General features: G+C 42.7%; 1 protein-coding gene and 1 long non-coding RNA gene across 5 annotated transcripts in view; one reads left to right on the top strand and one right to left on the bottom strand.

The window, feature by feature from the left end:
* The window catches only part of GRB10 (growth factor receptor bound protein 10), a 147,660-nt gene that overhangs the window by 6,500 nt on the left and 116,469 nt on the right, over positions 1 to 24,691 (bottom strand). For all 4 annotated transcript variants that reach the window (XM_055705757.1, XM_055705755.1, XM_055705756.1 and 1 more), the window contains exons 6-12: positions 17,386 to 17,542; positions 11,461 to 11,576; positions 8,612 to 8,686; positions 5,386 to 5,523; positions 4,659 to 4,769; positions 3,649 to 3,747; positions 546 to 623 (exon numbers count right to left, since the gene is read on the bottom strand). In XM_055705757.1, the coding sequence (XP_055561732.1) occupies positions 546 to 623; positions 3,649 to 3,747; positions 4,659 to 4,769; positions 5,386 to 5,523; positions 8,612 to 8,686; positions 11,461 to 11,576; positions 17,386 to 17,542 (774 nt within the window). The remainder of the gene's footprint in view (positions 1 to 545; positions 624 to 3,648; positions 3,748 to 4,658; positions 4,770 to 5,385; positions 5,524 to 8,611; positions 8,687 to 11,460; positions 11,577 to 17,385; positions 17,543 to 24,691) is intronic.
* On the top strand, positions 18,554 to 22,677 carry LOC114014534 (uncharacterized). Its single transcript, XR_003558066.2, has 2 exons — positions 18,554 to 19,298; positions 19,700 to 22,677. It is a non-coding gene; the product is annotated as an uncharacterized LOC114014534 (long non-coding RNA).

The raw sequence follows: 24,691 nt of genomic DNA, 5'->3' as shown, positions 1-24,691 counted from the left end.
AAATACAGCTCTTTTTTCCCCCCTTCCAAAAGATTCACAGACACAAAAATAGATGGCTTTACTTTTTAGACCTTAGGGGAGGGAGAGGATTCAAAGGCTGAGAATAAAATCTTGTATCGCTCAGGTTGCCCACTTGCCCTATTACTACACTCCAGTCATTTTCAGGGCCAGTTGGGATCCAAATATAGGATCTTCACTTTTAGATAGCTAACATTCAGCTCTTGGCCCAACATATTTTAGGAAATTTACGTGTTAGTTTTGCCAGACCTAAGCTGGCTTCTGCAGAGACAGCCAGATGTCTCTGTACTGTACATCTCAAAGTGCCTGACGTATCCAAGATTTTTCAATCATGTGGATCATGTAAGCCTAAGATAATGGAGAGCCAACCATGTAAACTGTACTCATGTGAAACATGAACTTGACATTGATTTGCTACACAATGCTGAATTTATGTTTCTTAGCATAAATTTTTCCACTTTTAAAATGCAAAAGCAAACATATCTTTTCCAACATCATACATTAATGAGGTAAAGTTCATTACTTACTACTGGTGTGGAAAAGTGTGGAAGCATGGCTTTTCTCTGCTGGGGAATTCTGTAATTCTGATACAGTAGCATTCCATACTGCCAACAGAAATGCAAGGCCGTTATTCAAATATATACCCTAGGAAAAAAACTGTAGTAATTTCATAATACCATTTACAGTGGAGCAAAGTGCCACCAGCTTATTATTTTCATGATCAGAAGCTGTCCCAAAGCAATTTGCATTGAGTAATAGTGATTGGCAGGTGGCAATCAAGCAGTATATATGCACAGGTTTTATTTAAAAAGCAACACTTTTACAAGCCTGAGTGAAATACACAAGTACTTTCTGTCACTCTCAACTACCACCACGTTTTCCTTGTAGAATACGAGCTTTCACTCGCGGTCAGAACACAATTAACTCCCCCTCTTTTTACCCTCTAGTAATGTGAACCTAAAAAAAAAATCTGCTTAAGACATTCAAACTCAGTTTTCACAATGATAAAGAATAAGAACCTTTCTAATACACTAGCTCTTTTAATAAATTTCAGCAGGAAGTAACACTTCTGGTACTTTTCTCATCCTTACAAAAATAAGGTGATTGAATTCCAGTCATGCTCCTTGTTGAACATGATAAATTTTAGCAACACTAGTAGCTAGGATGGTAGGAAAACACCTACTCAGTGCCTTCCCTAGAGGCACAGTGCTGAAGTATAGCAACACTGGTTACTGAATGTTCTATTTGAAACGGTATATATAATTTTGTAAACAGGGCAATATAGGAATATGGAAAGCTAAATCAGTAGGTAAATAAAAAAGAGGCTCATGGCCACAGCCCAGGGGCACAGCCTTAATTTTCCCTGACTATACACTTTCAATCACCTTTCAGTATTCTTTAAAAACAATCCCTTTTCTTCCCCTAGTGTTAACTGCCTAAGGGTGAATGTTACATGCCAGTATACAGAAATCACTGCCATGCAGTACTGTTCCTGCCACAGGTTGCACTGCGAAGAAAGATTCCTCTGAACGGTCACAGCAAGATGCATGTCTGCGTATTTGATAAGAACAGCTAATTCTGTACAGCGTAAAGGCTTTTCCTTGCCATTCAGAAACATTAGCGCCTCGACCAGTGTAACTGATTTCTTCAGAACAAGTGGTATCTTCAAGGCACAATTCACTACAATTACCTGATCCTCTGTTTGAGCACTTTCCCCACAATGCAAAATTCTGTGTAAACAGGGAAAGTAAAGGACAGCTGAGAAGAAACACTTTGACTTGCCTGGGGACTAAGACTCTTTACCATAATTGTTAATGTATCAAGTCAAGTCAAGTAACTGGAGAACAGATTATGATAGTCGACAGGTATCAGCTCCACAGAAATCAAATACGCATCTTGTAACCGGAATTGCTTTTTACATCCTGGCCCATACTACGGCTAGTGCACCTGCTTTTGTAACAGCTTAAATTAGGAACTTCTGTATTGCAACACAGCATCTCTTACAATTAACAAAATAACAAATGAGATAATATTTGGAGAGCATTCAAAGAGATGTACTCTGGTTTGGAAGGTGACCACTTAACGTAGATGGAGAACAGACACTGCGATTTCATACCCGCAGGTCTAGGAGTCTGATTTGCTTTCCCTATGCTTACAGGGTTTTGCATGATGGACAGTCTGCACGGGGAGAGAAACGGGTAATTGTAGCAAACATTTGTCATGTCTTATGTCTTAATGATAAACAAATGAGATAAACTGTTTTGAAAGGGAGGGGAGGAATAAACAACGCTCATGCAGCGATGTGAACCTCTGTGGGTTCTCCTAGTCAATGCCACACATGGACCAGGAAGCCGTAAAACCTCATACTCTTTTTCTGATGCACCCGCTCCCTTTCAGCTCCTTGGACACACGCTGTAGGAATGCATCTTCTTCCACAGGTGAGTGTGAAACACTAGTGGGGAAAAGGGCATTTTGCCAGAGAGGGGTGTGAAGGCTTTGCTGATGCAGGCTGCTACTTAGGCAGGAACGGCGACTCCGTTCATTCAGCACAGCAAGACCAAATGCTCGCAGCACCCTGGGGTTACACGTCCCATTCTGGGCGCAGCCTCACAGGTGGCAAACACCAGCAGGATGCTGGCACACTGATCTCGGTGCCTGGAGAGAACAGCCATGCCCTCACTTCCAAATCTGAAATTATTTGTTTGCTACTGAGAGAGCCAAAGTTGACTGAGTTCAAGGTTCTCCATCCTATTTGGCTGGACATGTATCCAGTAACAAGCACTACAGTACCACTTTGGGCATGCCTCTATTTTTTATCACATTTTGTATATTACACTTTGACACAGGATATTACAGAGGAAGATAATGGCATAGACAGGAGGTGGATTTTCATGGGTAACACATTATCTGTACATATTTATTGTATTATTTCATATATGTGTATATTCCCTTTAATATGAGGGAGGACATAGTAAGGTACAGAGAAGAATACAGTCGTTCTCAAGGCAGCATCTTCAGGAAAGGTTTAGAACCAAACCAAACCAAAACTTCTGCCCATTTCTCTATGAAGATCAGGAAGTTCTCTGATCAAAAGAGCCAACTTTCTCCTCAGTTCCTTCCACCCTGATTTTGTTTGAAAAAAACGGAAGCCTCCTACAATATTATCAAGAAATCTCATTGTGTTCTTTCTCTCAGATATGAGTAACTTTCACTCAAGAGATAGGGTTGCTTATTTTTGTTACTTTTTTTAAATAGAACCTTCAGAAGACTTAAAAAAACTATAAAGGCTCTGGATAGCATTCTGTTATATTTAAGATAACCACTTACCATTCTCAATACATTTTCTTTAGCTTATGATAACTTGCAAATACCTTGTTAAGCAGTTTTTTTAATTAATTCACATACCATAAATTTGGCTCCAGAACTATTATACTTGGTTCATATGTGAAAGGAATTGAGCTCAGTCCTGTGCTTAAAAGCTTAGGAGAGACAGGTCTGCCTGGCATTTTGTTCTTAGCCACATTGTTCTGGAGGCAGATGATGTTTAAGAACATACAGATATCTTCTCATGAAGAAAATAACGAATGCAACTTGACTATAGGCATAGCTCTGTTCACATAGATGAAGTACCTTGAGGAGTCGAAATGCAGTCATCCAGCACGTCCTGCTTTGCTCATCTTCAGCACACAACAACCTCAGTTCCTTCGTTTCATTTCTCACTCTGTTGGGCTATAAAGTATTAAAGGAAGTCAGCTACATTCAGTAGAAAACCTGCCACCACTAACTTTGCTGCAGAGTAAAGGCAGGTACAGTATTAGTCTAAGAACTGGCCAGGAAAAGCTCACACCACCCTGAATTAAAGCTCAGGAGAGGCTGAGAATGCTTTGAAAGAAATAACTTTCTCAGCTGGGTCCAGTAAGACAATGTCAGTGCCTGCTTTGAAATACCCTGCCGTTCTGGCATTTTATAGGAACAAGGTACTTGGGCCATGCTAGAACCAGAATCAAGGCACTTGGGTTGTTTTTGATTTGTTTTGGTTTTTTTTGAATTGTGACAAGTTTTATGAGACCCCATTTTGTTATGAAGAACCTAAGTTTCTGTAACTGAAGGTTACTGAAAGTCTGTGTCCATCAGTTCACCATGTGTCCTGCAGCCGGTGTCTACTCTGAGGCAAACCCATGTTATCTGGCTCTAAATGCAAACCTCTGGTCCACAATAATGGTACAATTAAACCCAGTGAGAGCTTGATCCTTTGTTGCGATATAGTTTTGGTGCTCACTGTCCAGAGAGACTTTGCTATTGAATTACAGTACTTGGAAAAAAATTTTATCTGTGAGGTGAATCAAGGCCGCCTCACAGGCACACCACGCTTCAGCACAGAACTGATCTTGCACAGAAATTTCCCAAGCCAAAGGAGCACCAGATAAAGTGTTAAAAGTGTCACATAAAATGATGGCAAGATTCACAGGACATGCCTGCCAAATGAAAGACGTCCATGAGATCAAGTCCTCGTGACAGAAACGCTTGCAGAGTTTTACATGCTAATCCCATTTAGCTGATGGCTGGTAGAGGAAGGGGGTGACGACTCTGAGCTACCAACACCATCTTGCAATTTGGAAGAACTTAATGAGAAGAATTACCTTTATACAAAATCCATACTCTGCAGGTGCATTGTACAACTTCTTGCCTGCTATCAATGAGAAGATATTGCTGTCTTCTAGGTCCGCCAACAACTGCAAATGTCTTGGCTCCTGGGGAAATACCGCGTTTTATTGTAGGTAAGTGTAAAGATTTTGGAAGATCTTGCTGCAAGCTTTGCAGTCTCTCAAGACCAACCTCCGACAGAGGGCAGGGTATCAACACTGTGATCCTCTCTCGGGCAGCCTGAAGTGGGCAGGCATGTCACCTTTTAAGTGTCAGCCTACTAGCAGAAGTTGCTTTATACAAGAAGCTGAGAAAATATTTATTCAAACACATCCCATTAAAAATGGCATAGCCTATTACATTGCTCCAGAGAAACCTGAAAGTTAGATAACATGAAATATTGTTTAAGGTATCGTTTAAACTAAATTCATGAAACATGCTTGGAGAGCATGATTTCTCTTGCTAACCTTGTTAGCACGACTTAGTAGCCACAACGATCTTGCCTGGCTAGTTTGGTTTCATTATGTAACAATGCCATATAGCTATTTTCATGCATTGAGAGCCTAGGGCTTGATTGTCATTTGATCATGGCTTGCTTATCCTTTTCTATGTGATAAAAAAAGCACTATGTGCAGATATTTAAAAACTAGCAAAAAATACCCACTGTAAAAGCAGAAAATGCTTTCACATGCTAGTACTGTGCAACTTCTTTTTTAATCTTACCTTTGAAGTTCCTTTTGTAGAACAATAAAGTCCTGATCTTCTCAAACACACATACAATTTCTTCCATGATTTCCTACCCAGCTCTTTCACATGCAAGAAACCTTGAATTTCAGGGCAGCTACTGGAGTTTAAAAAGTTCTGTTGGAGAGGAAAATGTAAATGAGGATTATGCCCTATGGATGGATCCTAAAATTGTCACTGTATGTGCAGAACAGAAAAGCAAATGGCAAATCACTTCACTGACTTGGGACAGTTTCACATTATGCTTGAACTGGCCTACATATTTAAACTGATCTACAACTAAAATGGATATTCCTGCTCCTCCCTTTATGTCTACCTAGCTAACTCCTGCCACTGCCACTTTCCTGTTCTCTGTGTCAATACTTCAATCTCCAAAAGGCTAACGTTTTCGCTGTATCCCTATCCTTCTTGCACCTGGCCAGAAGGGACACAAAGCAAGCTTATTAATTCTTAAAATAATATATTGTCACAACCATTTTTGCAACTAGTCTAACTTGGAAACATTAGCCAAAACCTGCAATTTTATCCTGAAGTTTTAGAATGGGAACCGCCTGTTTCAGGATTTCCCACACTGAAGTCTTACATAGCACAGGTACCTGTCCCAAGACAAGAGGTATGGCAGAGTATTTAATTCAGAGTGAAACACAGAGCAGTCAAATAAGTGTCAGCAATTATATTAGACTTCAAGATCCAGAAATACTTAAGTTCTTGACATAACTAGAGGGAACACATATGGAATCATTTGATTTGCGATACATCAAAGGAAAGAAGTATTAACAATGGTTAGGGAATTGAAGGATTGCTCACTTTTTACAATGGGCCAGATTTTTAAATGACAGAGGGCTCGCTCAGTAAGTTAACGCTGAACTAATAAACTGAATAATAGGAAGATAAATGCATAAACCTAGTTGGCCTAGAAGCCTCTGCAATTCTTGAAAGTTGTGTTTTGGTGTTATTTGGTGGACAATGCCCACAGGAAACACCACCAAAAATCAGTGTCCTGTGTCAGAATTCTTAGTTGTGTTAAAACCTAATTTTTTTTTCAAGTCTTCCTTCCCCATCTCACCTAACAGTCAATTTTCTTGCTATTTTTGTTACGAATCCACTTCTCAACTGTGAAAGGAAAAGACCAAGAGGAGAACGTACTCTCTCCATCCAGCTAGATAAACCAAAAGTAAACTACAATGCAAGGGTTTTTGCATATCTGAGCCAGGCTGACATTAGGCCAAACAGATCCCGCTGTTTTTCATGCTACTGTTAAAAGACTAAAAATACTAGCTCTTAAGGCAGTATATGGCACTGTGAGATGATAAAACTTAGTATTATTTCCTATTTCGTGTGTAATTAAAAACAGCGCACTTGCTCATGTTTGTGGTTGCCGCAGATGCAACACACATAATGACTACTAGACCGCAGGAAGCTTACCTTCAAAAAACAGCAACCGTCATTGAAATGATGAAAAACGGTTGTATGTTTTTTAAAAGGAAAGGGGTATTTAATATAAATGCCTTAAGGAAGATTGTTTTTTATGGTTAAACAACAAACCAAGGAGAATGTACCCATCCTCTTTCCTCCACTCTCTCATGCCATTAACCCCTGTGACTTAGTGCTTCTCCAGGATCGTACCTAACTGAGCCTTCCCAGAAGCAAACTCTTGTATCTCACAAGCTTGTAAGGTTTTCCTTCCCCTACTGCTTGAGTTACCCTAGGTTTGAAACTCTTCCATCTTCAAGAACATCCTTCTCTTTTAGGGAGTCCTGCTGGTTGTATTAACAAGCAAACTCAATTCTCCACTTACATGGCAGGAAAAAGGGTCCAAGGTGTGAACACCTCTGTTCCTACCAGTCTGTGGCAATGCCTGTTCGTGAGAGGTTTGGTTCCTGATTGCAGCCTCATTGCATGCTGACTTTCATTTTTAATTCCAGAAATTGGTTTGGTTTCATTTCCCAGCTGAGAGTGGATGTTAACATTTTAAATTCTTCTCAGTGAACCTGGAGCCAGTATTTAATGGATTTTGAAACTGTCACAAGACAAAATGAGTGCACTGGTTCAAAAGTCAGTGCAAACTTGTTTTATTTAAAAGGAGAGTCAGTGCATGTTTGCAAACATGCAAAATGACAGAAATCAAGCTAAAATCAGCTATTTTTATGTAGACTTTCTTGATACATTTGTGCCTTCTGCTTTATAACTGGCCTGTTATTCGTGGTACTGTCTTCCAGGCATCATGGTCTTACTTCTTAATACAGCACTCTTTTAATAAACCGTTTTAATTTGGCCTTGTGAGTTGACTGTCCCCCATTTGAGAAAACAACTAAAGTGAAAAAGACTACAGGGCTCACATGGGAGTTCTTAAATTGAGAGGTTTAAGCGAATGAATTACTGATCAGAGAGGTAGCCCACTCTTCAGCACCACCCTTGGAGGCCAACAAACTGTGCTACCACCACAGTTCCTTCATGAGCAAGCAAGAAACTGTACAGCAACATCAAAACTTCAGTATAAACTCGATGTACGTGCCACTGCCACGCAGATTACATAGCTCTACCAACACATATGCGTAAGGTACACACCCCTGTAATTTAACTTGGAGAGCTTTAAATGGGATTACTTTGCAAATACTACATATAATTTTCTGTAACTACTTGCGCTTACTTCTTAGGGAATTATTTTTCTATATAAAAGAGCAGCTAGTTGGCTGAACCTTGGAGAAGTTTATCCTTACTGTTAATTCTTGCCAGGCACAAACACGGGATGTAAAAAGCAAACGCAAAACCTCTCACCATCTCAAACCCATTTTCTAATGTACACATGCATTTTTACACTTTCTTCTATGCTATGACGTGGAGTATAAAGGAGTGCTTCTGTTTTGCTTTTTATAAGGTATATTTGTTTTTCTAGAAATGTATCTGCTGAGACCATTTTAGGAACATTAGGTGGCCAACCAGGTACCCACAGAGTGAGATGAGTATTAATGGAACAAATATGTATGAACATAGCTATGAATACATTGTGCTTATAACTTACACCTCAGTGCCACTGGGTAAGATCTTTGCCAGGTATTTTCAACATTAGTCCCATATGCTAATTCATTATACTGGTCTTTCTCCAACCAGCTATTTCCAGACCTTTGAATTCTCCCTTCCTTCCTCTCAACCTCTCCCCTCCAGCTCAAAAACCCTTTTTGTCCATACAGATAATGTACAGTACCTGCAAAAGTTGTGACTGTGGGATACTGCCATTTGTTTGCTGGCACCAGGCAACCATTTGCTCTGGAAAGAAATTCTAAACACAAAAAGAGAAGACAATTGCAAGTCACATTATATTTAAGCACTCTTACATTGGGCAAGTGAAATTTTCTTCCAGTAATTAATTTTTTTAAACTATCACTCTTTAATTAGTTTGGGTACCCCATGACACAGAAAGTAATGCTAGGGCTTTCAAGTGCAGTTGTTGCCTTCCTTCTGCTCATCAGACGCCCATGCAGACAGAATGTGGATTTTTAAAGTATCTGATACACAATATTTCATAAGTGCATTTTCCCATTGCTTCCTCTTCTACTGAGAGCTTTCAGGGACCTCTTAACAGCCTCTACTTTCTAGGAAAGGACAGGATGAATGGTCCTGCAGGTTGGGTGCACAGTGAGTCCTTGCTTACTGCATATTTCTGCCACGAAATTTCTGGGCTTCCCTCTCCATCCAGAAAGGCTGTTCAGTGAACAAACTCCCTGTAACTCCACTTGCCACATGGAAGATGCAGAACAGGAGGAATAACAAGTTTTCTCTACCCTTACAGGAGTAAGCCAGATGCAAATACATTAAAAGAAAACTCAGCAAGGATGCTGCAGGATCTCCAGTATGTACACCTTTATCTTTGACAGCACTCTTTCAATCCACAATACAGTTCTTCAGTGCTGTATCTGTGTGACCCTAAAACCTGCTCAGTCCCTCAGAAGGCTCCAAACAAAGTACCATTTGCAGACCCGAATTATGAGAAAGAGCTCATGTGTGACTGTTGATGCTTTCATTTTGTTGTTCAACAGCCAGGTTATGCTCAGGGCTTGAAACGATTCAGTCTCTCAAGAGAAAAGCCTTTTGCAAAATCTAGCCCTATATATTTGTTTTTCAGGCGAACATAACAGAGCCCAGTGTTTATTCTTATATGGATAGGTCAGCATACATTCCATGAAATGAAACACTAAAAACTGAACAAGGACATGTGCAATAACTAGGCTCTGTGTTGCATGCCCTGCTTCACTGCTAGATTTTAATAATCTCAAAGCAGACATCTACCTCCTTTCCACCACCCCACAAACACAGAAGTAAATATTGTTTCACACACAAACAGGTGCTTCTACAGAGCTTTTCGATGCCAGGCATCCAGTACAATATCTCATTCATACCGAATCTTTGCATGGCAAAGGTCAGACAGTTTTCTCACTGACACTTGATGACTTGACTTCAGATTTATTCCTCCAGTTCCCCTTTTCATTTGCCGTGTTTTAAAATGCCTGCATAATTCAGTACATTGAATTTACTACACGCAGAGATTACATTAAGTCACTTTTGAAGTTTTTAAACATTATTTGAAGCATGAAGACATGCAGAAATGTCTGAAATAAAACAATGACTGATTATAACAAGATGAATCACAACCAAAACATTTCCAGTTTAGAACACTTGTCACTCTTCAGGCAATGTAAATTTCAGGTTTTAGGGCATAAAGACAAGGGCTGAAGAGGAATCACTCTTCTACCAGGTACGCTGCACAACGAATTCTGAAAGCTAACATTTACCAGCCTCTCTTGAATAGAAACAGTGCCATATGGCAACAGCTAATGCAACGGATAGGGAGCCTTCGTATTCTTACACCAAAAGAATGATTTATTCTCTGATTGCAGGAGCCTGGGACTGAATGCCAAGCATTCTTGGTTTTACTCCCATGCTCTGTTATTAATTAAAGTATGCTACATGAAACCAATGTACTAGCTCCTATGATACCAAAATTTCTGTACAACACTCAGATGTTCATAGGCTATCAGATGGGAAGATCAAGATTACAAACACTCTGGGTACAGAAATGTTTCATACAGTAAGTCGAGGCACAGCCTCTGAAACAAGCACTAGCAGATGACAAATGTACGTGCAAGCACACATGCGAGGATGCAGCAACTGTGCATTAGCTTCTATGAGGAAAGAAATGAATTTATCATCCACAGTAACTTCAGCGATCAGTTTTCATGTGACCTCATTAATCTTTTTTCTTCTGGCACCACAAATGCCTGACTGACCCAAAATCTGTTCTCACCTAAACCACCTCTGGATTATCCTTCTTCAGCTGTCTAGATGGGTCACAGAAACTGACACTGGTTCATGTAAACAGCCTGTTCCTACTTGCTTAGATAAAATGTGAAAAAAACATCCCCAAATAAGCAGTTACACTGCAAACAGATCAAAAGATCATACAAATCCAGGAATAAGTATAGCTATGACATACAATGCTTTTCAAGCGTAGATATACATGAGGACATTAGAGAGGGTAAGTTACTATGATCAGTAAAGAAGGCAGAGCACACAAGTAAAACACAGCCATAGGTGAGGCACTGTTTAACACACATAATGATAAACTGGAAATACTTTGTATGTAGTAAGTGCAACACCAGAGGTTTGGGTTTTTTAATTATTATTGTCAGAAGTTAAAATGTTTGGATACTGCACGCTATGTGATCAATTTGCTTCAAATCAAGTGACTTTGAAGATAATGAGTAAATTACACTTCTGATGTTTGTTTGTGTAAGAAAAACAATTTCCCTGTCATGGTCACTCTCTAACAATCACCATTTTGAAGCAAGTGTATTTGGTAACTTGAAAGCACTTGAGGTTTTTAGGCTGGGAGGAAAGTACAAGGAATTTAAACATTGATTAAAATTTCACTGGAAAGAACTCTCCTAGTCAGTTGCTTTTTTAAATAATGTTTAAAGAGATAACAGCACCCAGCAATGTTATCGCAATCCATCCCCCTCTCTGTCATGTAAGCAACTAAATAATAATAAGACTCACCATGGGATTTTTGAAAAATTCGTATTTTGCGTAATTCTTCCTGAACAAAAATTTACTTTCACTTCCCATTGTGGACTCGACTTGAACTATGAGCTCATGATCTTCCAAGCACCTCTCTGTGGAAAAAGAAGATGACGTTAACACACAGCCAACCAGCAGAAACAGCAAGACCAACTTCCAAAGAACAGCAGTAAAACAACCCAGCGTAATTCCACTACATTTTAAGAAGTTAGCAAAACATACTGCAGTTTTCAAACCATACTGCCATGAGGCATTTAAATGTACTAGGGTGTTAAGTATTACAAAGTTTAACATTACATGACAGTGCTCTTCACAGATTTCTTACATCAGGGCTTCATTAGCACAGACTTCTGAGAAAGGGAACAAGATATTTTGGTGTGCAGCAGCTTAAATCATACACACAAACCTCTCCTTTTGGTGCTAGCTGTATGCTGTGGAACTGGCAAGGTAGAAAGTTTTAAGGGGAAAAAAGCTGTAGAAAGGCCACCGTTAGGTCTTGAACTATCACAGAAATACAGTGTCCTATTTGATCACACTCTATAAACCCAGTTCATTTCAAGGTGAACTTCAGGCCTTTATTGTAGATGCTAGACAATGGGGTTTATTATGAAAGAGGTCACAGGATCTACTTTACAGGAATACTGACAGAGACGAATGTTTTGTACACATAACAGGGTAATTTTCTGCTGTAGATTTGGTTACAAGGTAACTCCCCATAACCACCACTTCTCTGGTCAAAAGAATGGCACATCAAAGCACACACAGATAGCTTTAACAAATCCAATTCACCGAAAGCATTAACTCTAAAGAAGGCAACTGGGTTAAGTGCGGCACTACTTAATGAACTCATTATCTTGGCAAATCTTCACAAGTTTCTGAGAGAATATTTAGGTATTTTTCAAAAATATTAGTAGTCAGTACTTTCATCCCTTATATAACAGCAAATATAAAAATGAGGTCAAACAAAAAATAACTTCCGCAAAGCTCTATCCAAAATGCGTGTGACTTCCTGGTCAAAGAAGTTTGGAGAGTCCCTACCCCACTCTGTGTTCCTGCATCCTTACACTCCCACGGTTAGAAATGTCAGACTGCTGCCCAGGTTCTCTTGGGGTGTTTTCAGGACAGAAAGCAAGCAGTCACTGGCATCTCAAAAAGCAGCAAGCACCTGAATGTCAGTTGGATTATTCTTAGCAGATTAATGTAAATTCTTTGATTGAAAACATAACCTATCTCTGAATGGTCCTACTGTCTTCTTCACCTGCATTTAGATCGTCAGCCATCACCAGCTCACTGATGACTTCAACATTTACCGTGTGCTTGCAATGTCCTGCCTTGCCACAGGTTTTGTTTCAAGGGGTTAACGCTGAAGATGTTCCATACTGGGCTGCTCTCAAAGAAAGAGCCGCTTTCTTAGTCTTAGTACACTAGTCGTAACAACACTTTTAAAGGGTAGTTCTTCAACTAAGGTATGCAGCCACACTGCTGTTGGTAGCAGTTAATTAAGGACATTTTGCACCACCTGAGCATTCATCACCTACACCTCTGTTTTATCTAGGGGTTTCACAGGTGAAGTTTCAGGTATCATCACTGATCTATTGCTGCTGTCCTGGTTTTAGGCAACCAGTTAAGTCAAATCTCCTCCACACTGTGATGAAGATGATGGGCCTATGAGGGTGAAGGGCCTTTCTGGTTGTTTTTTTTTTTAAATTATGCTTCCTTCAGAAAACATTTAATTATGTTGGAATGAATCTTCATCACAGTACGAACCCTGAAAGACCTCGTTACTGCCTCCTTATGTCTCTGCACAAAGTTGTGGTCCTCAGTGTCCTAACACACTGAAGATTGCTCACTTAAGGGCAGGGACAAGCCATGTCCTGTTCACTCTGTCCTGCGGGAACACAGTATAGATGAACATTTGTCAATTTGGTTTGCATTCTGACTGTTAGTTTGTGTAAATACACCCGGTAACTGTTTCGTAAGATGTTTTAGGCAACAGACCTAGATGCATTTCTTTGCTAATTCGAGACCTTTTTGAGATTCTGTGGGGATACTCGTGTTGATTTAATGTTTACATTTTCATTTTGATGGTGAAAGCCATCCTGAAGAAAAGATACGGCATTTCATAGCACCTGCATGTAAAAAGGAAGCTAGACCTGGTCAGTTTGCTACTACTTCACAGAAGTTGTACACTTGGGAGGTCCTTGGTAATCTGCACTTGGTTTGTAGAAATGGGATGAACTGCCACTTGACACACCAGCAATTCAACCTCAGCCCTGCTTTGAGCTTCCCACTACAATACTAGAAGCACAGTTGTCTGTCTATTAAGTTCAATAGGTCTGTCTGTCTTCAAGTGGCATCGCTGCTGAAGTGACTAGAAATGCCTCCTTTTAGTTTATCTGATAGGCTCAACTCAGTCTCCTCTACACACTTCCTAGAAGAACAGACTTTCTTTTCATTTCTTCCCCCTGCCCCCTCCACCCCCAAATTGCCCTGTATTATTATCTGAACTTCTACAGAACTGCAGAAATTATACCAGATGGGAAAAGGAACTAGATTCTACCACGAGCAACTCACAGGCATGGCCCAAAATTCCCAATTAGAGAATTACTACAAATGACATGTGGACCAAAGTGTGACACAGCCTTCCCTGTTTTTGTAATTTAGCAAGTGCTGTGTTTAACTGCTTCACTTTTAATTCGATCAGATTAAGACAAATAAAATTCAATGCACATGTAAGCAAGAAAATCTACGTACAAAACTATGCAGCAGTTCTTCTTTCTAACCCTACATATATTTCAGAGCCCTACTACTTTTCTTTCCTACTTCAACTATATTAAGTAAGATGTACAGTCAATTCTGGAGCTGGAAAAATGAGGTTTGTAGGTCGAGATTCTTTCAGTGTCCAGACACATACTGTCATGACCGTCTGTCTTCATCATTATTTCTGTTAATGCCCAATAGAGATACCTCAGTCCCAGTCCTAAATTGATGATAGTTAAGCATGGAGTAGCACATAGGGAGAATGCCACATTTGATGAACAGGTTAGCTGTATTGCTAGATGCAAATGAAATAATGGGACCAATCTGAGTTTTACAGACTGCTTAAGTCTTGACCATAAAGTGTTTTATACACTAGCGGTGCAATGCAGCAGGAACCATTTCCACATGTCAAATCTAAGCAAGTCTGATGGTAAATTGCCACACCACTGCCTCCAGTGAACACAAATACTCTGTGCCATCCAAAAGCTGTCTGAAGTTATTTGGAAGCACACGTGTTATTTGGAATACAATTGGCTATGCGTGCAAAGTAAGCAGTACAGTGAGGTGAAGGTTTCTTAAAAACTGGGACCTAAAAGATCACCACAGTGACAATATGCAGCTGGCTTCAAAACTTTGCTCTTGTCCTCAGTCTGCCCAATAGTATAAAGATGAACTGGTTCTGCAAACTGAGCTCTTTTGGAAAGCGGTATTAGGCAAGACTAGTGGGGGAAAAAAAAGATAGTGAACTTAATGAACGAACTCGCCTCTTTTGGTGGGCTTCAAGATTAACACCTATGGCATCAAGTCAGCAAGGATGTCTTGAGTAAGAAATAACATCTTCTGGAAACACAATTCTCACTGCTCTTAAACTGTATTTCTTTCCACACTGCTAAGTATCTCTTCACTGTTGTTTCATACTTATACTAGCAATCTTATTTCTAGGGGGAGAAATATGGAACATCAGACACCTGATAATAACTTCATCTAAGGTGAAGACAGATTAATACCTTGAACTGACAGTCTCTGAAATACAGGGAAACATTTAAACTAGTGAGAAGCTAGAAAGAAGCAGCCGTATAACAAAAAATTCAACTTGCAACCAAAGCTGGGTGGACAGATGAAAGTTGGCATTTAAACTGTATTATGTCACAGTGTATACTTTGGTCTCCAAATACAAGAAACTGGATGCTGCTGTCTCCCGTTAAAAGAACACTTCTACTCCCTTTTCTGTCTTCATCCCTGCAAGGATGTGAATTCTGTATCGTTACATCTATTCTGATGCTTTCTCCTTTGTTCACTTTACACCCTCAAAGGCTGCACTACTTTTCACACAAATCTGCTTCATGGCCTAAGGAGGACAGCCCTGGAGCAGTCCCTGTGGAACGAAGTTCGGTGGCTGCTGAAGCCCCAACCCGCACACCCAGTTTCTCTGGGACAGCCAGGGCCCCACTTTGTGCTTCACTGTGAAACAGAGGTCCAAGGCAAGCAGGTCCCCACGTATATAAATGCAGCCCGGTAAGTATCTTGCTCTTTTCCCATCATTGTTAATTACCAAGTTATTTGTGTGTAAACAGAAGCTTTTGATTTCCTAATCAGCCTCCTGCCCGATTCATTCAGAGATGTCACACACCAGAGTTTGACAGCACAATTAGTCACCATGGAAGCTATTGTGATGTCACAAACACTGAATTGTGGCATCATTGAATGAATCTGGCAGGAGAAGGATGTTGGTTACAAAGGAGAAGGCTTCTGTTTACACAATACCTTGGTAATCAGCAATGATGGGAAAGAGAATATAGAAAAAAAGAGAGCCTGGTAGTTTAATGAGCATTGATAAAACTGAAAATTTGTAAAGGTTTCTAGAAGCGCACATGTGGCATATTAAGCTACAGAGATAAAGATTCTGTAATTTATACCTTAATTCTTCACCTCGGCCTAAGTGCTCAGAACTGCAAGTGTATCACAGACACAGACAAATGAGTGTTTCATGTTCATTTTTTCAGACATTTCTATATTAGGAGAGACACCCAATAAAACAATTAAATAAGCAGGATATCATATGGTTGGTGGGTTTTTTTTCTTGAGTGCTGTTCTGTAGAGCAGTGAATTTATCTGCGTTAAACAGTATTGGTTTAGGGTGTCACCTCTCCAGCAATTCTTTTCCTTTTTTTATTTGTAAGGGTTCTGAATTACATTTTTAGACATAGAAAACCTCTGTTAGCTACAGATAGCATTCACAATTCCAGTGCTGGTGATCACAGCTTATGATTTGTCTTCCTCTATTTTCTAGAAAAAAATTCCTTGTGAAGTGTATCGACTAATACTCCAAATGCTACACTTTCTAAAGCGCTATTGTATGCTACGTACAATTATAGTTAGTGTTATCTGAGCAATATGCAGTTGCAAGCTGCACATAATCAGCAACTAATCAGTGCCACAAAATAACAGGAAAAGCAAGACTGAATAACATGAGATCCTTTCAGGTACTGTAATTAAACCAATTCACAGTGTTATTTAATTCCCCACAGTTCTTTCTCTTGTGCCTTCTTGAAACTGTAACCATGACACCTTAATTTCAATCAGGTGGAGGAGCTGCTGCCTGGAGAGCAGATGCCACTGCTGGTCCAGAAATTGCCCCTGGATTTGCAGGTGCTGCCACCATTTTTTCCCTGCCTGAAGTCAAGTTTACCCAACCCCCTCCCCCACCTCAGCATGTCTAGCTTTCATAAGCATTACTGTAGGTATGCAAAGCTGAGTCTGTCCACCCAGGTCTCCCAGCTGGTGATGAGCTGAGCTGTTTCACAGGACTGGTACTCTAAGGATCAAGCTTAATTTGCCTAAGCTGTTTATTTGCAATAGCTTCAGACACAGCAAGGTAGCAACAGAGCGCTAGCGTGAAGATTAGACAATTATTTTTCTTTTTTATAATAAAACCCCAAAGGATGGGAAGTAAGAGAAGGACTTAAAATGGCTTAAACGCTTAACACATCAAATTGTAATACAAAAAAAGCATGTATGTGACTTCAGCTGATTGTACAAATAAAAGCAGTGGAAAGAAAACGTTCCGGCTGGAAGCACATTAACAGGAATCACACATATTTTATGTTCCCAGGTAACCATGCCACCCCTTTGACCATTCCCTACCTAATCCTAGGTGAGGGTGATGCTCCACTAGAGTCCAGCTGTTATCATCCACACAATGACTTTTGTAAACGAGCAGCTGACAGAGGTCCCTGGCTGTCATGTCTGCTAGAATCTCGACCACTTTGCTTGTTCCATCTTCACTAAAGACTTTTACATCCTGCAACATAAAGGGTACACTTACAGATCAACAGCTCCGAACACGGGCAAACCACACAGCTACCGTGAAAAGCATCCTCTTGGTGTGAGGGTTCCAAGCACCTTGGCAGCCAGGACAAATGACATGGATGATTCACTTAATAACACTTTCTCTTGATGCCTTCTTGCCCTATTTCCCCTCCCCCCTCCCCAACACCTCCCTGCACTGAACAAAGATTCTGCAGGGTTAATATGACCACATACACAGAAAAAGTGAGACAGCAGGTTCTGTATAAAGCTGTGTAAGGTAAGCAAACATGAAACAGTATCGAGAGAGTACTTCAGCAACAGTGGGCGAGAGAAATTACATCCAGTCAAACGCACAGAATTTTCTCTACGATCCCATCGGAGGCCTCCGAACATTTACAGAGGAGCAGGCCAAGACCCTGAAGATTAAAAATGGCTCTCTTGTTCCCCACTAACTTTTGATTGTTTCACTCAGGGAAGTCCCACTTGCACTTCACCGGCGGATCAATTAGCTAGCACAGTCCACGCATTTCTCTCCCTGCCCCGACTTCTCTTTTGATCCGAGCTCGAAAGTAGTTCAAAACCGAACATGCATACGCTGCACATCCTAAATATTAATGGAGATGAGAGAACAAGTCAGGAACCTTCTCCCCACCTCCTGAATTATACAGATGCTTTCCTCTTTGCATTGTTCTGCTCAAGCGAGAGACACTTGCTGCAAAATTATTTCTCTGGGTGAACGTGCGGGTCCAAGATTTACATCAACTCCGTGTTTAAAATGCTCCGCATCCCAGCAAGAGCAGGCAAATCTAACAAAAAAACTGGGGGGTAATTTGATACGGAAAAATCTTACCTCAACGGCACGTAAAAGGCAGCAGTCGGAAGAACAAGATGGCATTTTAAATAGAGATTGCCTCTTGAGAGAGTTTGTTCTCTGCCTCCACCGACCCTTTGTAGCCTGCGGCTGGGCGCCCGGGGTGCCGGCGGTGTCCGCGGGTGGCGGTACCGTACCTGTCACGTAGCCCCTGCTATGGGGACTGTTTCTGGGGAGGGAAACAACTCTGCCAGAGCTCCACTCAAAGGGTTACACGCAATCTTTGCGGTAGTGAATCAAACCACACGGTGTAGACCAATCCTAGCCCTCCCTCCGACTGATGTAATCATTTCCCACACACTATCAGACTTCCAAATTATTCCCGCCCCCCCCACCCCCCCCCCAAAAAAAAGAAATTACAAAGGAAATTTGTTTTTATGACCACCCACGGGCGTCTGAGACCCCTCCGGCAGCGCCGAAGTTGGCGGGCGGGGGGAGCCGCAGCCCGGGCGGCGGAGGCACGCGTGGTGCCCGGCGCCGAGCCCGCCCGCGGCCCGGCCCGCCCGCGCTGATGTCATCCGCTGCAACTTAAGCACTTGAACTTCGCCGCCGCCGCTCCCGCCCCGCCGCCGGCTCCGCTCGGGCCCGACGGGCGCGGGACGCGCTGCTCCGCGGCCGGGCGCGGCGGGCCGGGGCGAGGGGGCGGCGGCACCGCACGGCCGGAGCCCGCCGGCCGCCGCCTCCCTCCCCCCGCTCCCCCGGCTACGTACTAACCGAAGCCCGGCGAGGGAGGAGTTAAAGCCTCATCTAGCCCAAGTGACTCAAAGCCGCGCGTTCAGGAAACGGCTCCATCTGACAGCGGGGATGAGCCAGCTCTTTCAGAAGTCGGCTCCGGGGGAGAGCAGGGGGAATCCCGGTTGCTGTAGCCCCGGGGAAGGTATGCGTGCCGCACAGCGCTGCAGCCGCGCTCCCGCTCCTGCCAGCGCTTCGCCGAGCCGCAGGCGTGCTCGCACACACCGGGGGGTGGGGGTGCCTCCGCTTTTTGTCCTGCGGGCAAGTCCGCGCCCCGTCACCACCACCCGTGGCAGCGCACCCCCCGCCAGCGCCCGCGGGACGGCGGCAGCGCCCCGCGCACCCGCCCGCAGCGATCGCACCCGCCCGCAACAGGGCAGCGCAGCTCCCGCGCTCCCGCTCCGGCCGTGCAGGCACACCGGCGGGGCAGCGCTCGGCACGACACAAAGCTGCTGGTTTGTTTGTTTCGCGTTTAGTGGGGAATGAACGGGGAGGGGGTAACACCCGCTCACAATTTTTTTTTCCTTCTACTTTTTATCGCAAAAGATTAGGAAGGAGCGACACAGCCAAAGAGGGGTGGTGAAAGAATTCCTTCCTACTTTCGGCGCGCTCTTGGTGCACCGAACTCCGCTTTCTGTATTGAAGCTAAACTCTCTGGGATGGGCTTCCTGCCTCGGGAACCATCCCGGTGACATCACCCGCTCACGCAGGAGCACCGGGCGGCGCAGCCCTGCGCCCTGCCCCAGCCCCCGCAGGGCAGCCTGCGCCAGCCACGCCAGCGCAACCCGCACTTCTACAACACCTGCGGCACATGAAACCTTTTCCTTCCCTGCGGTTTTTCTGGGAACAAGGCAGCGATGTAGCACAGGCTGCGCCTGACCCTTGCCTCTGCCAAGTCGCAGAAGAGGGGGAAAGCCGTTCTGCTGCGGGTGCCTCTCAAGCCCTTGCAGGTAGGACAGAGCTGTAAGACAATCACCATGCTTTTCCCTGCCCCTAGGCACATAAAGAATTGATGGAGCATGGCCACTGGAAGAACGCTGCAGCTTCTTCTACACTCATGCATGCGACGCTCCCTCGCTATATAGCGAAGGGACCGCAGGTATGTGTCCCACCCCCCGCTCCTTGCCCAGAGTATGAGCCGATGCCAGCCACCCCAAACTACAACGGCACCTCAAGGCAGGTGCAGAACACAGGATGGCTGCGGCTCTGCGTGCCGCTCTGCGGGAAGATGGCACACCGCGTTCCCTGCTCCCCTGGCCAGGCCCTGTGGGCAGAACCCCGCTACTCCCACAGCACAGGAGCCACCTTAGGCACATACGCTCATCTGCCGGGATGGTTTTATCGATGCTTTTGACAGCCCGGGGCCTGGAGTGCAGTGGGTGGGCAGCGTGAAGGCAGAAACAAGTTAACTTCACTGACTATTAATAGTGCTGTGTTTGATATCAAGGACAGCGCAAGGCCTCGTGTCGCCACTGACATCATGGATATAAAAGACTGCATCAGGAGGGGATGTCATGGCCTGAGCTGAACCATGCCAGAGAGGGTAGGAGAGGCAGAAGTGAGATGAAAACCCGTGCCTCTGCGGAGGCAGGAGTGCGATGGTCCCCAGAGGCTTACATGAAAGGTAAGGGGATTTTATGCCCCCACACAACACTGTAGAGCACGATGTACAACCGCAAATACGAAACCAGCTCGATGACAAAGATTCAGCTCAAACTTTCTGACAGCTCCTGGGACAAAAGAGGCAGATAATACTGTATCACAGAGGGAACTAAACTTAAAGCCAATTGGTCAAATCCAATCCTTTCACATTTCATTTTTTTTTTTCCCCAAATCATCATCTCCTACTTCACGATATTAAAGGCTCCCTATTCAAACTTCTCCCACCAAAAACACTGCTTCATTTGCAAAATTAATTTGGGGCTTATTATCTACAAAGGAAAATGAAGCAGAGTTCATTCTGAATAAAATACTCCAATAATAAAAAGACTTAGCCTGAAGAGAGGTTCAGAAAGTTAGACACTTTTGCCCTGCATCGCTGGAGAAATGCAGTGAAATGCAACAGCAGACTGCCTGCAACAGTGATTTACAAAAGGCCCTAATTACGTCAGCAGCACAAGGCACCTTCTATTCAAAATTAAGGTTAAGAATGCTAAGCCAACCAGAGCACTATATTGGCTGAACATTCAGTGCTTTACAGTGCAAAGGAGCAGATAACAGACTGCACCATTGTTCTGGGAAGGATTCTTCCCCCAAGCTTTCTTTTTGGTGTTTTTTTTCCTCTTAGTTTTTTTTTTCTTTTTTGAAAGGCAGAAAGACTTAAAAATTAAAAATTTAAAAGCACATTAATATTCATCAGTTCAGTGGTTTCATATAATGGGTCGCGTATCTTGAGTACCCTCATGGCTGTTTCATCTTCCAGCCTCAGTTCCTCAACTTCACTGCAGTATTTTGTGTGCATCAAGTAAGGCAAACATTATTAGGAATGAGGACAAAAAGAACCCTAGTTGTGTCATGTTCACATTACTTCTCCACTTTTCTATTTGTGCTATTTTTTTCCTTTTTCTGAAAAAACTCCTCTATGACTATACAAAATTACCATTCAAATTCATGCTTTTAAATGATGTTATGCTGAAAATCTTCAGCATCAAATGGATCCAGATTTGTACTCTACAGCCTGAAATTAATCACAGTGTAATTTGTATCACTGCAAACCAACCTTTGTTTTCCTGGATTATGACTTCAAACTAAGTAGAAGGAGAGAGTACTAGTTATCAGAAGGCCCTCTGACTGAAATCTAATACATAAAAAGTTCCAGTACACTAGTTCTTCAAGAGTTGCCCTTTATAGGAGATGAAGATCAGAGACATCACAGAAAGCCATTAAAATACACTGAAGAGTCATTACCAAGAGCTGCACAAACTGAAAATCAGTCCAGCAAGTTTTGACTTTCATCCCCTGATTTCACTCAAGATTGTTCAAGACATGAGAACTGTACCATCAGTGAGGTACACAGAAAGAAAACTCAACTGAAACACATGTACCTTGTGCAAGCAGGAGCAATTTATTGCAAACAGCGCCTACGTAGCAGGCAGGTACTTGCTGTTTTCTGAAACCCTGTTTTGACGAGATCGTTCTTCCAAAAGCTTTCTATACACAAAGCTCATGGGCTCACAAGAGCAGAGTCAGAGTCACTAGAGGAATGGGGAAGCTTTCAGTTAGGATCAGTCCAACTCAAAGCTGCTGAAGACTCAAGCTCTGCATGCAGGTTACCCTTGAACTGCCATTTGCCTAGGTGAAGAGGTAACAAAAAAGGTTTTGCTTCCTAAACTAGCAAACGTTTGATAAAGAAAAGCCTCTAAGCATGCTCTCTGCACACCTGACAGGCAAGCAACCTGGTCAACCACATCTACACACTGGAACACCAGCCAGTTCCCAATTACTTGCCCAGCTCCATTAACACAGCTTTGTAAGACATGGGAATTTCAAGTGCTGCAATAAAATAAATATGTAGGTTAACCCTATGGCTCTTTTTGCCTCCTCTGTTGCTCACCTCATACAAGAAAAAAGCTCTTCAGAAAAAACAACAGCAGTAACAGCAATACATTGCAGATAGGACCACTTATATACAAGGCATCAGATAGCATTTCTTTACAAAAGAAAAACAACTCTGAGTTATTTGATCATTGTTTCCCCCCCCTACATATAAACACAAAACCTTAGTAAACGCTGAGGTTAAGGTTCTCATAGCAACATGAACTCTCTCCTCTGGCATATACTATATTTAGGTACACATTTAAAAGCCTATGAACAACAAAGGAGAACAACTGCTAGAAGATCAAGATCAGCCTTTGACTTTCATATTCAGAACAGCAATCTTCAAAAAGAAGAGGCAGGGGGAACTTCAGCTGGCCACGTTACAAAACCCTGATTCTGTCCCTCTTTGCTGGGCTGCTAAATTTTAAACCCATTTCCAAGAGGCAAAGAAGTAACTCAACTTGAAGGGGAATCAGTATTATCATATGTTCAGTGGTCATCAAACACCAATAAGGAGGTCACGAACTCTGTGAGGTCGTACCAGCAAGATGGGCTTTGGGAGTCCCAGTGGTGTGGGCAGAGAAGGGCAGGGCAGGACTGGGTTTAGTGCCGGGTTCAAGTCAGCGTCTCTATTTGGAGGGTCAGCACTTCCAAACCTGTCACGTACAAATGCCCAGGCCCACGTTCACCCCAGGTAATTTTAGAGTTAAATTCCTTCTGAAGCTAAGGGAGAGAGATGGGGTAACTTAAGATCTAAAGCACATGACAAAGGCATTTGTGTCTCTTTGCAAGCTGCAGAGGGAATCTAGGTTCTTGAGGCTGGACTTCAGCTGGATGCTGTAAGCTCTAGTGGCTGAATTTAGGCCGAGGTGACTAATCAAGCAAACATGTCTCTGCACTATTGGCATAAATACTGCTGTGGTTTAACCCCAGCTGGCAGCTAAACCCCACACAGCCGCTTGCTCACCCCTGCCCCGGTGGGACAGGGGACAGAGTCAAAGAGTGGAAATGACAAAACCTGTGGGTTGTTAATAAGTGAAGCAAACGCCATGCATGCAAGCAAAGCAAAGCAAGGAATTCATTCACCACTTCCCATGGGCAGGCAGGTGCTCAGCCATCCCCAGGACAGCAGGGCTCCAGCACTCATAACGGTTACTCGGGAAGCCAAATGCCAAAACTCTGAAAACCCTCTCTTCCTTCTTCTCCCACCAGTTTTTATTTGCTGAGCGTGACACCATATGGTACGGAATATCCCTTTGGTCAGGCGGGGTCAGCTGTCCCGGCTGTGTCCCCTCCCAGCTTCTCATGCCCCCCCAGCCTGCTCGCTGGTGGGTGGGTGGGGAGCAGAAAGGGCCTTGGTTCTGTGTGAGCTGCTCAGAAGTAATGAAAACGTCCATGAATTATCAACACTGTTTCCAGCACAAATCCAAAACACAGCCCCTTACTAGGTACTGTGAAGAAAATTAACTCTACCCCAGCCATACCCAGCATAATTACATACTGCAATTGTCAACATTTGAGATTAAAAAAAATAAGCAAAAAGTGTGATGTTGCTGATACACAAAGCACATTTAAAGGAACATATACAACAAGCACATCTGGGGTACTATTAAAGTTAAAACCCCAAATACTGTAAAAACAAGCCAAAGCTTTTCCTCCTCTCATACAAAACTAGGGTGTGAAAAAAGCTATTTGTTATGGAGACAATGAGTATAGGCGTCTATACTCATTATCTGTTTCTATCTTCTCAAGTACTAATGCCCTCTGTACAGGAAATCTCAGCTGTTACATACAAAGGTGTGAACTGTGCAATGTACTTTTAAGAAAAGACTGTACAGAGCACGTTTTCAAGATATAACCTCTGCCTGCATGAACAAAAGATTTATTCCAACATGTGCTCACATTTAAAGGCCGAAAGTTTGGAAACTTAAGTTGCTACCCTGTAATTTCCATATTTTATAAATAAATAGCAGAATGCAGTTTTAACTGATACATACTTAC

This window comes from Falco cherrug, chromosome 3, assembly GCF_023634085.1.
Source record: "Falco cherrug isolate bFalChe1 chromosome 3, bFalChe1.pri, whole genome shotgun sequence".
NCBI classification, from domain to species: domain Eukaryota; kingdom Metazoa; phylum Chordata; class Aves; order Falconiformes; family Falconidae; genus Falco; species Falco cherrug.
This window is presented reverse-complemented; position numbering and strand designations above follow the sequence as displayed.